This window comes from Sphaeramia orbicularis, chromosome 21 (genome assembly GCF_902148855.1).
Source record: "Sphaeramia orbicularis chromosome 21, fSphaOr1.1, whole genome shotgun sequence".
Lineage (NCBI taxonomy): Eukaryota > Metazoa > Chordata > Actinopteri > Kurtiformes > Apogonidae > Sphaeramia > Sphaeramia orbicularis.
In genome coordinates, this window is record NC_043977.1 from 5,153,591 (window position 1) to 5,165,852 (window position 12,262).

The 12,262-nt window shown below is 39.6% G+C and overlaps 1 protein-coding gene across 1 annotated transcript in view; it reads left to right on the forward strand.

Moving 5' to 3' along the window:
- wnt6b (wingless-type MMTV integration site family, member 6b) overlaps positions 1 to 6,706 on the forward strand; it is a 77,896-nt gene extending 71,190 nt beyond the window's left edge. Inside the window, exons 3-4 of the mRNA XM_030125385.1 lie at positions 2,912 to 3,216; positions 5,441 to 6,706. Of these exons, the coding sequence (XP_029981245.1) occupies positions 2,912 to 3,216; positions 5,441 to 5,902 (767 nt within the window). The 3' untranslated portion in view covers positions 5,903 to 6,706. The remainder of the gene's footprint in view (positions 1 to 2,911; positions 3,217 to 5,440) is intronic.
- Positions 6,707 to 12,262: the final 5,556 nt, after the last annotated feature.

The following is a 12,262-nucleotide window of genomic DNA, read 5'->3' on the forward strand; positions in this document are numbered from 1 at the left end:
TCTAATGGGAACGTTTTTCAAAGTGGCACCAAATCCAGAATCAGATCGTCATTATTTATCGGTTATTCTGTTATTATTTTACTGCTCCGGCCCACTGGAGATCAAATCGGGCTGAATGTGGAACCTGAAAGAAAATGACTTTGAGAGCCCTGCTTTAAGGATATTTGCATTTTTACATCAGTATCACCGAGTAAAAAAAAAGTCTCTAATGGGTACATATTTGCAGAGATTGTCACTTGTTTGAGGTTCAAAGGTCTGTCAGATTCCTTCCTTTGTCACATGAATAAAAATAGCGACGATGACTGCGGATAAAGATGTGTTGAGCCGACGGTGAGAACGATGCCGGCGAGGACAGATGATCAATTTGCAGTTGTGGTTGGACGTGCTTTCAGCCAGGAGTGTTAAGCTCCGCACCAGAAATAACCCAGCAGCTGTGGTGCATTTGGGAAGTATGCGTCCTCTCCGCTCTGGAAATCCAATGATGCTTGAAATCAAAATAATGGACCTGGACCAGGGGAGGGACACTGTTATCCTGCTCTGTTTATCTGTGATTTTTGCCTGGATATAGGAATATATTTTTTTTAAATTGGTTTTTGCCCTGCACTTACCTATGGAAGACGTTTCTGCCTTATGTGTTCATTCTATTCATATATTTGTCATTATCGTAATAATGACTCCCATCCTTTACGGGGGTGAATTTCAGCTCCTTTCCTCTGGACGGAGGTTTTTAGTCCCAGGTGCAGGACACGTTTATAAAAACAGCTTTGTTCCTGTCACCATCACTGAGCTCAATAAGAAACAGTGACATTGCACTTTGTTTACTTATTTGAATTATTTATCCTGTTTCTTTGCTCTATTTATTATTATTATTATTGAAAAGTATTGAAAAAAGTGTGTAAAGAAAGAACAATGAGATTATATGAACAGTTCTAAGTTTTACATTTGGCTTCGTATTTGTTTTGTATTTTGTGACATTTATTTACTTGCTTTGGACTGGTAAAATGTTTTTGCATCATTTCATCAGGTTTATATTTACTTATGTTTTGTACTTTCTGGATATGTAGTTTTGCACTTGGTTTTGTATTCATTTGGTACTGTCTTTGGATGTATTTAGTTGGTTTGTCTGACTTTATACAGTAGGATTTTAGAGCGAGTTGTGTATGGCTAACCATTAAGGTTATTATTATTTAGAAGGGGGGGGGGGGGCAGGAAATCTAAGATTTTCTTCATCCTGCTCCTTTTCGAGCATGGGTGTGTACATGTTTGTTTACTTGATGATTATTGAATGTTTACTGATGAAATGCACAACCATGAACTAAATAAATAAATAAATAGTGACTTCTAATTTTTTAACTTTATGTTCTTATCCTGGTTTTTATCCCAGAGGCTGTTTTTATCTTTTTTTTTTTTTTTTTTTGGTTTATAATTCAAATTTTTATTACAGTTTTCACTTGGTACATGACAATCACACAAAGTTGCTTAATGTTAACAAAGAGGGCTTCTATACATACATGAAAAGTATCAAAAATGCTACAAAACGTGAAGTACCCAAAAATAAAAAAAAAATAAAAAAAAATAGATAAATAAATAAATAGACAAATAACTAACTAACTAAATACATAAATTAATAAATAATAGAGAGAAGTATTTCAGCTGTTATCTTGCTGACTGTCACTCATAGTTATGTGTATATGTTTTTATCTTCTTGAGGTTTTTTATTATGTTTTATTGCATCTTGTTTCTATTTCTTTGATCGTATGTATTTATTTTATTCTTTTCCTTATCCATGCTGCTCTACTGTTGAACGGTGGAACACTGAACACTTTTTGTCTTGACACTTGATCGAGTACCTGCCGAACAGGTTCAATGTATGTTTTGTTGTAACGCCAAAAGCAATCACTATGTGTGCAAAACAAATCTACCCACGGGTATAAATAAAGTCACCTTGAACCTATTTTCCAAAACCCTCACCTGGTTTTAATGTTCCTGTTTAACCCATAAAGACCCAAACATCCACTGGTGACCAACACCATCTACTGAACTAAACTGTTTAATTCCTGTTGATCCATTAATTCTATCACTACATGTCAATAATTGGTGTAAAATACAGTTCTTCATCTGTTCATGGTCATCAGATATGACCCATTTGGACGTTCAGAGGCTCTGTAGTTACCATGGAAACACCATCATCTTCTATGACAGTGATTCACCAGTAAAACCCATGGAGTTGGATCAATGACAGTGGATGGACACACTGGGTTTACGTTCAGGATGACATATTTTGAAAAAAAAAAAAAAGTTACTTTTTCTTCAGTTTAATTGATTTTGATTTAATAATCTATGAAATTACTCTGAGCTTTTATGAACATTTACACATGAATTAAAATACCTGAGAAAATACCTGATTTTAACTAAAAACAATTCAATACAGGGGATAATTTTGTAAGAAATGGTGATAAATCACATAGGAAAGGTTAAATGTAGAGGAAAAATACATTTTTCATGATCATTTAATGACATTTTTGGCTGAAAAAGTCACTTTTTTTTTCTCTTTTCTATGTTTTGCCAACCCATAAAGAGTCAAACATCCACCAGTGACCAAAACCATCTACTGATCTAAACTGTTTAATACCTGTTGATCCACTAATCCTATCAATGCATGTAAATAATTGGTATAAACTGCAGTTTATCTTTTCAAATACCTGATTTTTACTGAATAAAAAAACAAAATAGAGGATAATATTGTAATAAATGGTGATAAATAGAGGTTAAATAGAGAGACATTCATCTGGGAACTGCCATAAAAGCAGCAGTGGGTTTTTATGAGTTAAGGTTTAAAATAACAGTGACTTTACAACCAGAGCAGACTTTAGTAAATTTAATCCCTTCTTTCTTGTCCTCTGTGCCTCAGATATCCGAGAAACAGCATTTGTTTATGCCATCACGGCTGCTGGTGTTACACATGCCGTGACCCAGGCCTGCAGTATGGGAGACCTCCTGCAGTGCGGCTGCGAAGCCACCAGGAACAGAGCGCCGCCCAGGCCGCCTTCGTCCTCCTCCGGTGGCGACGGTGTCAAGTGGGAGTGGGGCGGCTGTGGCGACGACGTGGAGTTTGGATACGAAAAGTCCAAACAGTTTATGGATGCGAAGAGGAGAAGGGGCAAAAGCGACATCAGGACGCTTGTTGACCTGCACAACAACGAGGCCGGACGTCTGGTAAGAAACAGAAACGAGTGTTCAAACGGGTCAGGGCAGCAAAAGCAGTGGGTCAAAACTAGGGACGGGAATCGATAAGAATTTAACGATTCCGATTCCATTATCGATTTTGCTTATTGATCCAATTCCTTATCGATTCTCATTGGGTGAGGGAATAAAAGAGTACAAAGGGGCGTGTTTGCATTAACTTTTATATTTTCATCTGCACAGAAAATATAACATATACAGTATGAACAAATATAATAACAGATGACGCTGGGCCGTTTTGGGGGGGGGGGGGGGGGGGGGTTACAGTGAAACTAAAGAGTCTTTACTAATTCCTCTAGTGCCACATTTCCACTACATGGAACCGGTTCGACTCAGCTTGTCTCCTGTTGTTGTGCACCTCAGTTCCTTTCCCCTACCTTTGGAAACTTGTATTTGAGGGGGTACGACGTTTGTTGCCCACACCCGAACCGGAACTGGGCCTGGATGACGGCCTGGTGTTCACTCTGCTGCTAGATTCACAAGCACCGCGAAGTAGAGAATCAAATACGTGACATTCCTGTAAATGAATCCCATGCTGTGGACAAATGTTTGAACAGATTGGAAGGATTCCACCCTTTAGAAGAAATGGAAGCTTTGACAGTGTCCCACTGGACCTGGTGTAGTCTGTTTAGACCTGGTGTGGTCTGTTTGGACCTGGTGTGGTCTGTTTAGACCTGGTGTGGTCTGTTTAGACCTGGTGTGGTCTGTTTAGACCTGGTGTGGTCTGTTTGGACCTGGTGTGGTCTGTTTAGACCTGGTGTGGTCTGTTTAGACCTGGTGTGGTCTGTTTGGACCTGGTGTGGTCTGTTTGGACCGTTTCTGCCTCAACTCCATGTTGGCTACGTTCTGACCAAAACAATGCAGCGTACGTGTGATGTCATCACGCATGCGCAACAAAGGCGGAATCGATAAGCAGAATGGTTAAGCAGGCAGGCAAATGATTCCAAGGAATCGAGCTACTGGGATCTGGTTCTCAAAAAGAACCAGTTCTCGATTCCTGTCTCTAATCAAATTTCTGAAGCATGCAATGAAAAAATACTATTCAACTCCACCTGTGCAGGTCTGATATTTCACTATCTTCACTAAGATTTAAGTAACCAAGGTGTTGCTTGTCCTGTGGAATGTTCCATCATTCCATGAACATGCAAAACAGAAAGACATTGCCCCCAGTCATATTTGTGTAGCGGCGTAAGCTGATATTCTTACAAGAATCAGGTTTCTGAAACACAAAAACAAGAGCGTGCCACACATTTTGTTTTCAAGCCTGCGAGGCAGAGAGCTTCTAACATTTCCACAGCCCTTGTAGAAGTTTAAAGTTCCTCTTTGTTGCTCATATGACTTCCAAGTGAATTATGGCCTCGGCGAGTCCACATGCAGCCGAGAGTATAGACAGAAACAAGATCGAGTAGATGGAAACCTTTAGCACAGGTTCATCATGTTAATTATAATATAGTTTGGTAGACGCAGTATTTCATTTCATGCTAACTGTGGCTGTCAGTGTGTTGTTGTTGCACTCACACGCACAAGCAAATCAGAGTCACAAAGTTCACTTAAGCCGAGGTCAAAGACGGGTAGAGAGCAGAGAAGAGGATTTCAGTCCAATTGTAGCATTAGCGAACAAACAGTTTTGCACATAAGAAGAGAGCTGCTCTCAGATGCCCAGAGGTGAAGTGTGCTGTAATATGTCCAAATGTGTGTTTGTGCGCATGCATGCGTGTCCACATGTATACACGTGTGTGTGCTTGAGCGGGCAGGTGTCTGTGCATGTGTGATGGGTTAATTATGTGCAGTATAAGTGAATGATCTGTTGTCAAGGCTTGTTAGATGTAGGAAGGCCAGAGGCAACAAGGAGGGCGAGGGGGGTTGGGGAGTTAAATTCCTTCTGAATAGCGTCTACTTTTATCTTACCTATCTATCAGTGTGTTTGTGTGTGCATGTATATGTGTGTGTGTGTGTGTTCCAGTGGCTTTTTTCTCTGATATATTTCATGAAAACACAATCATAAATTACTTTTCAGTGAACTTATGTGTCAAAGGCAGTTCGGCTTTACTTCAGGGTACAACTTTAAAAGTTTTCTTTGTCCCCTTCTTTCTGTTTGAACAACCTCCTCTCTCTCTCTCTCGTTCTTTTTCCCCTCCTCTTTACATCCCTTCTCCAAAATCCTAAACGTCCCTTCCTTTCTTTTCCTCTTCTTCAGGCGGTGAAGCTCTACATGAGGACAGAGTGCAAGTGCCACGGACTGTCGGGCTCGTGCACATTGCGCACGTGCTGGAAGAAGATGCCTCATTTCCGTGAGGTGGGCGACCGCCTGCTGGAGCGCTTTAACGGCGCTTCGAAGGTCATGGGCGGGAACGACGGCAAGACCTTGATCCCCGTCGGCCAGAACATAAAGCCTCCAGACAAGCAGGATCTGATCTACTCAGATGAGTCACCCGACTTCTGCCTGGCAAATCGCAAAACAGGCTCACTGGGGACGCGAGGGCGAATGTGCAACAGCACAGCCATGGACATCAGTGGCTGCGATCTGCTGTGCTGTGAGCGCGGCTATCGGGAGGAAACTGTGGTGTTTGAGGAGAACTGCTTGTGTCGTTTCCACTGGTGTTGTGTGGTCCAGTGCAAAAAGTGCTTGGTCCGAAAAGAGCTGAGTCTCTGTCACTGATGAACTGATGAACTGAGGCCCAGAGTCGTCCAAAGACTGTTCAACTTCTGTAACTTTACGCTTTAGGTCGCCTAGTGTGAAGGAAGGATAGACTACGGACTTCCACGGTGATCCTTTTGTTTCAGTTTTTTTGCACCAAGCACAGTCAGACGATAGATTTTTCATTTCTGTTCGCGTTTGATTCCACTTTTGGTCATGTGGTTCCTGGAGGTGTTGACAGGATATTCCCAGAAAGACATGAGGTGTTGGCAAAAAAAAAAGGTTAGAGACATAAAATAGAGTACAAACACAAGGAATCAAGGACGAGAAGAAGTAAAATAGAGAAATGTTTCTTTTCTGAGCTACCTATAATTGTTTCTTGTTTATGGAAAAGGACCAAAGAATGTGAAAATGTGTATTTTCCATCTCGCCGAAAAGAGGAACTCATGCTTATTTCCCTCTTGCTTTGACCAGATCCACAACCACTATCAAAAGTTAAGAACACGCAGAATGCTTCAGCCGGTTCAGTGCTGATTTTCCTTTTGTTGTATAAGCTGGCTATTGATTCACAGAGACTGTTGGGAACTGTTTTAGTATTAGGTAGGGTAAAATGTTTCTCTGTTTGCATTGTGCCGTAGGATCATAGTCAGAATCTCATTGTGGCCCAATTCCAGTCCTTACAGTACATACAAAACCTAAAACTCCCCAGATTTCTGTTTCAATATGAGCAAAACCTAAATCTTAAGGCAATGTCTACTGCCACAGTACTGTGGCACAAAATATGGGTTTGTCTATTTCCACAGACCAATCAAATGTCAGCATTTGTACCAGAGCCAATCAGGGATGCTGTTACATGAACTCGCCTCTTTTTTTTTTTTTTTACTCATTCTCCTCTTGTTCCCACAGTACTGTGGTCATATATGCAGTATACTTCAGTTCATTCTTTTGTGCATTTTTCTACCACAGTACAGTGGCAACTGATGGAAGAAACAACAAATGAGTGATAGTACATAGTATAGAAAATGAATTATTGTTCTAAATAGTCTATATGTTTTATGGTGTTCTTTGCTGTGGAGGCTGGAGAAGGTGGGCGGAGCTACATGTTAGATGCGGCAGTGTGTCATGTGACTTCAGTTCTGTGTCAGTTCTGTGCTGTGCGCTTGTGGAATTCTGAACGTTGTCCCAGCGGCTGATTTATAACAATGTTGGATTTACCTACCAGCACCATCTGCCCCCCCCGCCGTTTGAAAATCTTTAGAAAAAGAAAACATACTCCGACTGGGAACTGAACCCACGTCTTCCACATTGCAGACGGACACATTACCGAGTGAACTAAATATTTCCTGTTTCGTATGTCGACCTATTCAGTATAATGCCGCGTTTCCACTACATGGAACCAGCTCAACTCGGCTCGGCTCTGGTACCAGGTCCTATTCCTGGAGGCCGTTTCCATTACAGGATACTACCCACTTTACAGTACCTGGTCGTCATAGCGATGCGGCGCATTACTTCCGTGTCGTCTGCTCAGAGTCGCTGATAAACTCGCTCGTTGCGTGTTGTCTCGTCAAACTCATGCTGAATTTTTACATCGGCCACCAAAGACTGAATCTCCTCCGACCATGGTGTAGTTTACAGGCTGTCATCATGTGGATTCACCTACCGGCATATTTACTGTCAACTTCCACATCTGTTTTTTATAAAAGGGTGGGTCACAGAGACGACTCTCTGACCAATCAGTGGTCTGCAGTGTTTACACGTCACCTTTTTTTTTAAATATCTTTTTATTTCACACAGGAGAATCCTCCAGAGACAGTACAAACATAGTCACACTGGGTCTCACTTTTTACAATTCTCCTTTGTGCGTTCTTCCCACCTCCCATCCCTAAAGAAATAAATCAGCCAAACACACACAAAAGTAACAGGCCAAAAATATACATATCTAAAGAAAAATAAATAAATAAATACATAATAATTATAAAAAAAAATTTATAATAAAATAAAACTAATAATAATAATAACAAAAAAAAAATCATCATCATCCTCACAACAACATTAATAAGGGTAACAACATAAGCATGAGCATAATTATGCATGCTGTAACATAAATAGTAATAATAAGGCAGTATTCATGATCTACAGACTCAAACTTTCTCCATACCAGAAAGTAAAGGCAACCAACGTCAACGTAACACGTCACCTTTTAGTATCTGGTCCCCAGTCCTGGAACCTCGGCGGCGGTGATACCAAAAAACTAGTACTAGGTACCAGATTCCAGGTCCTTTTTCGTAATGGAAACGCAAAAAGGCTGAGTCGAGTCAAGTGAAGCCGGTACCATGTAGTGGAAATGCCTTGGTACTTTTCAGGATGTAAGTTCCCAGTTTAGACATGATGTAACGAGGGCGCTGATTGGCTCTGCGGTCATAGTCAAACCCATACTTGGTGCCACAGTACTGTGTCAATAGCCACTTCGAAATCTTAATACTGATCCGTGTCTACGTTACTGTACGACTGCCTCTCGTAACATCGTAAAAAAGGGAAATAGTGTCAGATTATCACTCTTGAAGAATGCTGTTTCAGATGTGGAATTGGCCTGCCAGCGGAGACTGTTATTTATATGCAGATACCATGACAAGACTACTCATTTCCATCTATCTCAAAAGCACTTTGGATATAATAACTGCCATGGATTCCTCGATAGTTTGGCAATAAAACCTGTTTGGGGGGGGGGGGGGGGGGGGGGGGGTCGGCTGTGTGAGGAACCTTTTCGTTACATGACATTGTTTTGTATCCACATGTATATGATGTATTTTTTTGTTTATCTATTATGATATACAGGGCTAATGTAATAATGCACTTTGGATGCTAGCTTTTGTTGGATATGTGCATATGTGTGTTTGTGTATGTGCATGTGTTAATGCAGGGGTGTCAAACTCATTTTAGTTCAGGGGCCACATTCAGCTAAATTTGATCTGCAGTGGGCCGGACCAGTAAAATAATAACAGAACTAGAAAAGCACTCTGAGAGCGCAGACCTCCGCCAAGGCAGATCAGTACCCCCCCCCCCCCCCCCCCCCGATCACCACCAAAATTTTATCATTTGTTCCTTGTGCCACTATCAATATTTCCTGAAATTTTCATCCAAATCTGTCCATAACTTTTTGAAAGATCCGGATCAGTCTTTGCCATTTGATAGAACACCCCATTGTAAATCCCTGAGTCAAATTGCATGAGATTTGCACAATTCCCCCATATTGTGATTTCCACCATAAATATTAGTCCCATATTTATTTTACCTAAATTTTAAGATTCCTTGACCATGAAAACATACCATTAGCAACTGGATTCATAATTATATCCTTATTAGTTCAGTAGTTATTCACGAAAATCACATTTCTCGTAATGGCGGTTTTCTTCTGGATCTAGCTCCTTAAGTATTAAAGCTACATGAAATCCGGTGGCATACTCCCGATGCGGAACTGACTGAGCTACACGATGGCGCTTGTCAGAAATTTCTACCTTTAATATTAAAGGCACAGTAGGCCAAAAAGTAAGGGCACCCCCATTTTTTATATAAATTGAGATAAAATCCGCCTTCTGGATCAGATCTGGATCAGCCTTTGAAATGTGATAGAGGACCCCATTGTCAATTCCTGAGTGAAATTTCATGAGTTTTGGTCAATAATTAAGCGAGATATTGGGAAACAAAAATTTTGGCCCCATTTACCACAATGTTAACGAAAATGTCAAAGTGATCCAGAATCCAGGATTTCTTCCGGATCACCCCCAAAAGTTAATCATTTCTTCCTTATCCCATTTCCAACAAACCCTGAAAATTTCATCAAAATCTGTCCATAACTTTTTGAGTTATGTTACACACTAACGGACAGACAAACAAACAAACAGACAGACAAACAAACCCTGGCAAAAACATAACCTCTTTGGCGGAGGTAATAATATCCCTTTCATGCATAGCGGTCCCTACAGTGGACATCTATTCTACAGCTGTTCTTTTGTGCAGTCATGGATTTTGTTGTTTTAGTTGCAGATCAGCCAACACAGTGGACGCTGATGCAACATCCCATAAACCGTAATTCATACCATTATTGTAACTTTTCTTTTCTTGATAAACCTGATCTGCAGTAACATGTTTGAGTGTAAATCAGTTGCTAGTTGTTATTACACCGTAATTATCAGGATTTTTTTTAAAAACAAAAAGTAGTTGTTTTTTGTTGCGTATTATTATAAATGAGTAATAACTAGTATTAGAGTATGTTAAAATGTGAGAAAACATCAGATTAGTGTCATTAAAAATGTTTGTATTTCATAGTTTTCACGCAGTTTGTCAGTAAATACATGTTTCTTTGCTTCAAAAACTAAACGTATGGTGTCCAGCTGAGTGGACATTTTTGTAACTCCATGAAAAACAGGTTAAAAAAAAAAAAAAAAAAAAATTCAATCAGTTTTTTTTCATGTCTGAAGAGGAATAAAAACACTAATGAAAAAATCTTGATTAAGGTTCTCATAATTCATGCATGAAAGTGATAGATAAATAATGTCAACTCCAAATTTTTCTCTATGTTTTAGAGCGAAAAAAGTACATTTACATTATGAAAAGGTTTACATCTACAAACTATCCTTTCAAAAGATGTGAATAACATGAACAAACTGAAAAAAATAAGTGCAATTTTAACAATATTCTGCCTCAGTTTATCATTTCCACATGTACATTATAACGTACAGATCACAGTGGATCTACAAACACACAAAACATTTAATAACAGAAAATTGTACTTATTTCTCTTAAGACATTTCAGGTTGTTCATATTTGTTCAGGTTATTCACATTTTTTGCGAAATTATACTTGGTTTTTAGTGTAAATACATGAAAATATTTACATTTACAAAAGAAACATTTGGAGTTGTCATTATTTATATGTTATTATGATAGTATTTTACTGGTCCTGCCCACTGGAGATTGAATTGGTCTGAATGTGGAACCTGAAATAAAATGATTGTTAATATCTTAGTGTAATTTTTGCATTTCACACATTCATCCCAGGGGCCGGACTGGACCCTTTGGCGGGCCAGATTTGGCCCCCGGGCCGCATGTTTGACACCTGTGTGTTAATGTTTGACAGAAGGTGTTGGCTTTGTGTCTGCAGATCGGCCAGTTATCAGCGTATATTTCATCGGACGGTAGCTTTCGTATACGATGCCGCCTAATGTTAAACTGCGTTCTGTCGCTTATTGAAAGCGCACGACGACACACTACGACTCTCTGTCTTCACGTGAGACAGACAAGATCTACTCGTTTTCAGAAGAAGTTTTTTTTTTTTTTGTTTCCCGTGAACCTATCGTGTCATCTCAGTTACATGCAAGTTGTATTCCCACACAATGTACAGTCAGTATACCCATCTGTAATACCGCATTGCTTCAACTTGTTCTGTCGCTGCCATTTGTCTTTAAGCGAATGTTTATGTAGGATGTTATCTTCTGCTAAAGGATCCAATATCATCTCCTTTTGATGTCCCAGTGGATGGTGTTTATGTTTCACTAAGTCCTCATGGCTGAGATTTAGCTGATGTTGCGAAAGCGTGTGACAGCTTTATTCAAAAGGCCAAAACTGAGCGTCCATCGGATCAGTGGATTAACTGAGGTTTGAGGACGTTCTGGAGTCAGCGGTGTTAATAGGTGCTGTGCACTTCCAACGCCTGCGGGAAAATCAAACATAAATCTGCCTCGTGCAGCTTTGTTGAACTCTGAGCGATCCGTGTACCATTCGTTCTTTTCATATTCAACTGAGAATCCACAATCGGAAAACAAAAAAAATGACAGGTTATTTCATTATTCATGTACAAATCAAAAAATGAGTTGTTTTTCATTCGTTTGATTGTACGCACAAATTAACCCTGTGAAGCCCGAACCATTCAATCATTGACAGAAAATTCCAGTTCTTTGAAACTAGAGCCTTTATTGGTCCTTCTGAACAACCCAAACATTTTTTTGTTCAAATATCAATTTCCATGTATGAGTTTCAGTTTTGTATCATATTTGATCCATTGGGTCTCAGTGCTCAAATATTCTTATTTTTGAATGAACAAAAACATAATAGAACACAAACATGTCTAACAAATAGTTAATTCCTTTTCTAAATGGTCCCAGTTCTTCCTCATTAATGTCAGTCTTGTAGTGTCACTGGAAAGGCCTCTGGTGAATGAACTCCTCCCCCTGGTGGATTATCTGTGTATTGCATGTATCTAATTGTATACATCAGGTTTTTCAAGAAAAAATGTCACACTGATCATGTAGAGGGCTTCAAAACTCATGTATTAAATATGATACGTTTGGTGTTATAGGGTTAAAAATTGAAAATAACACTGGTC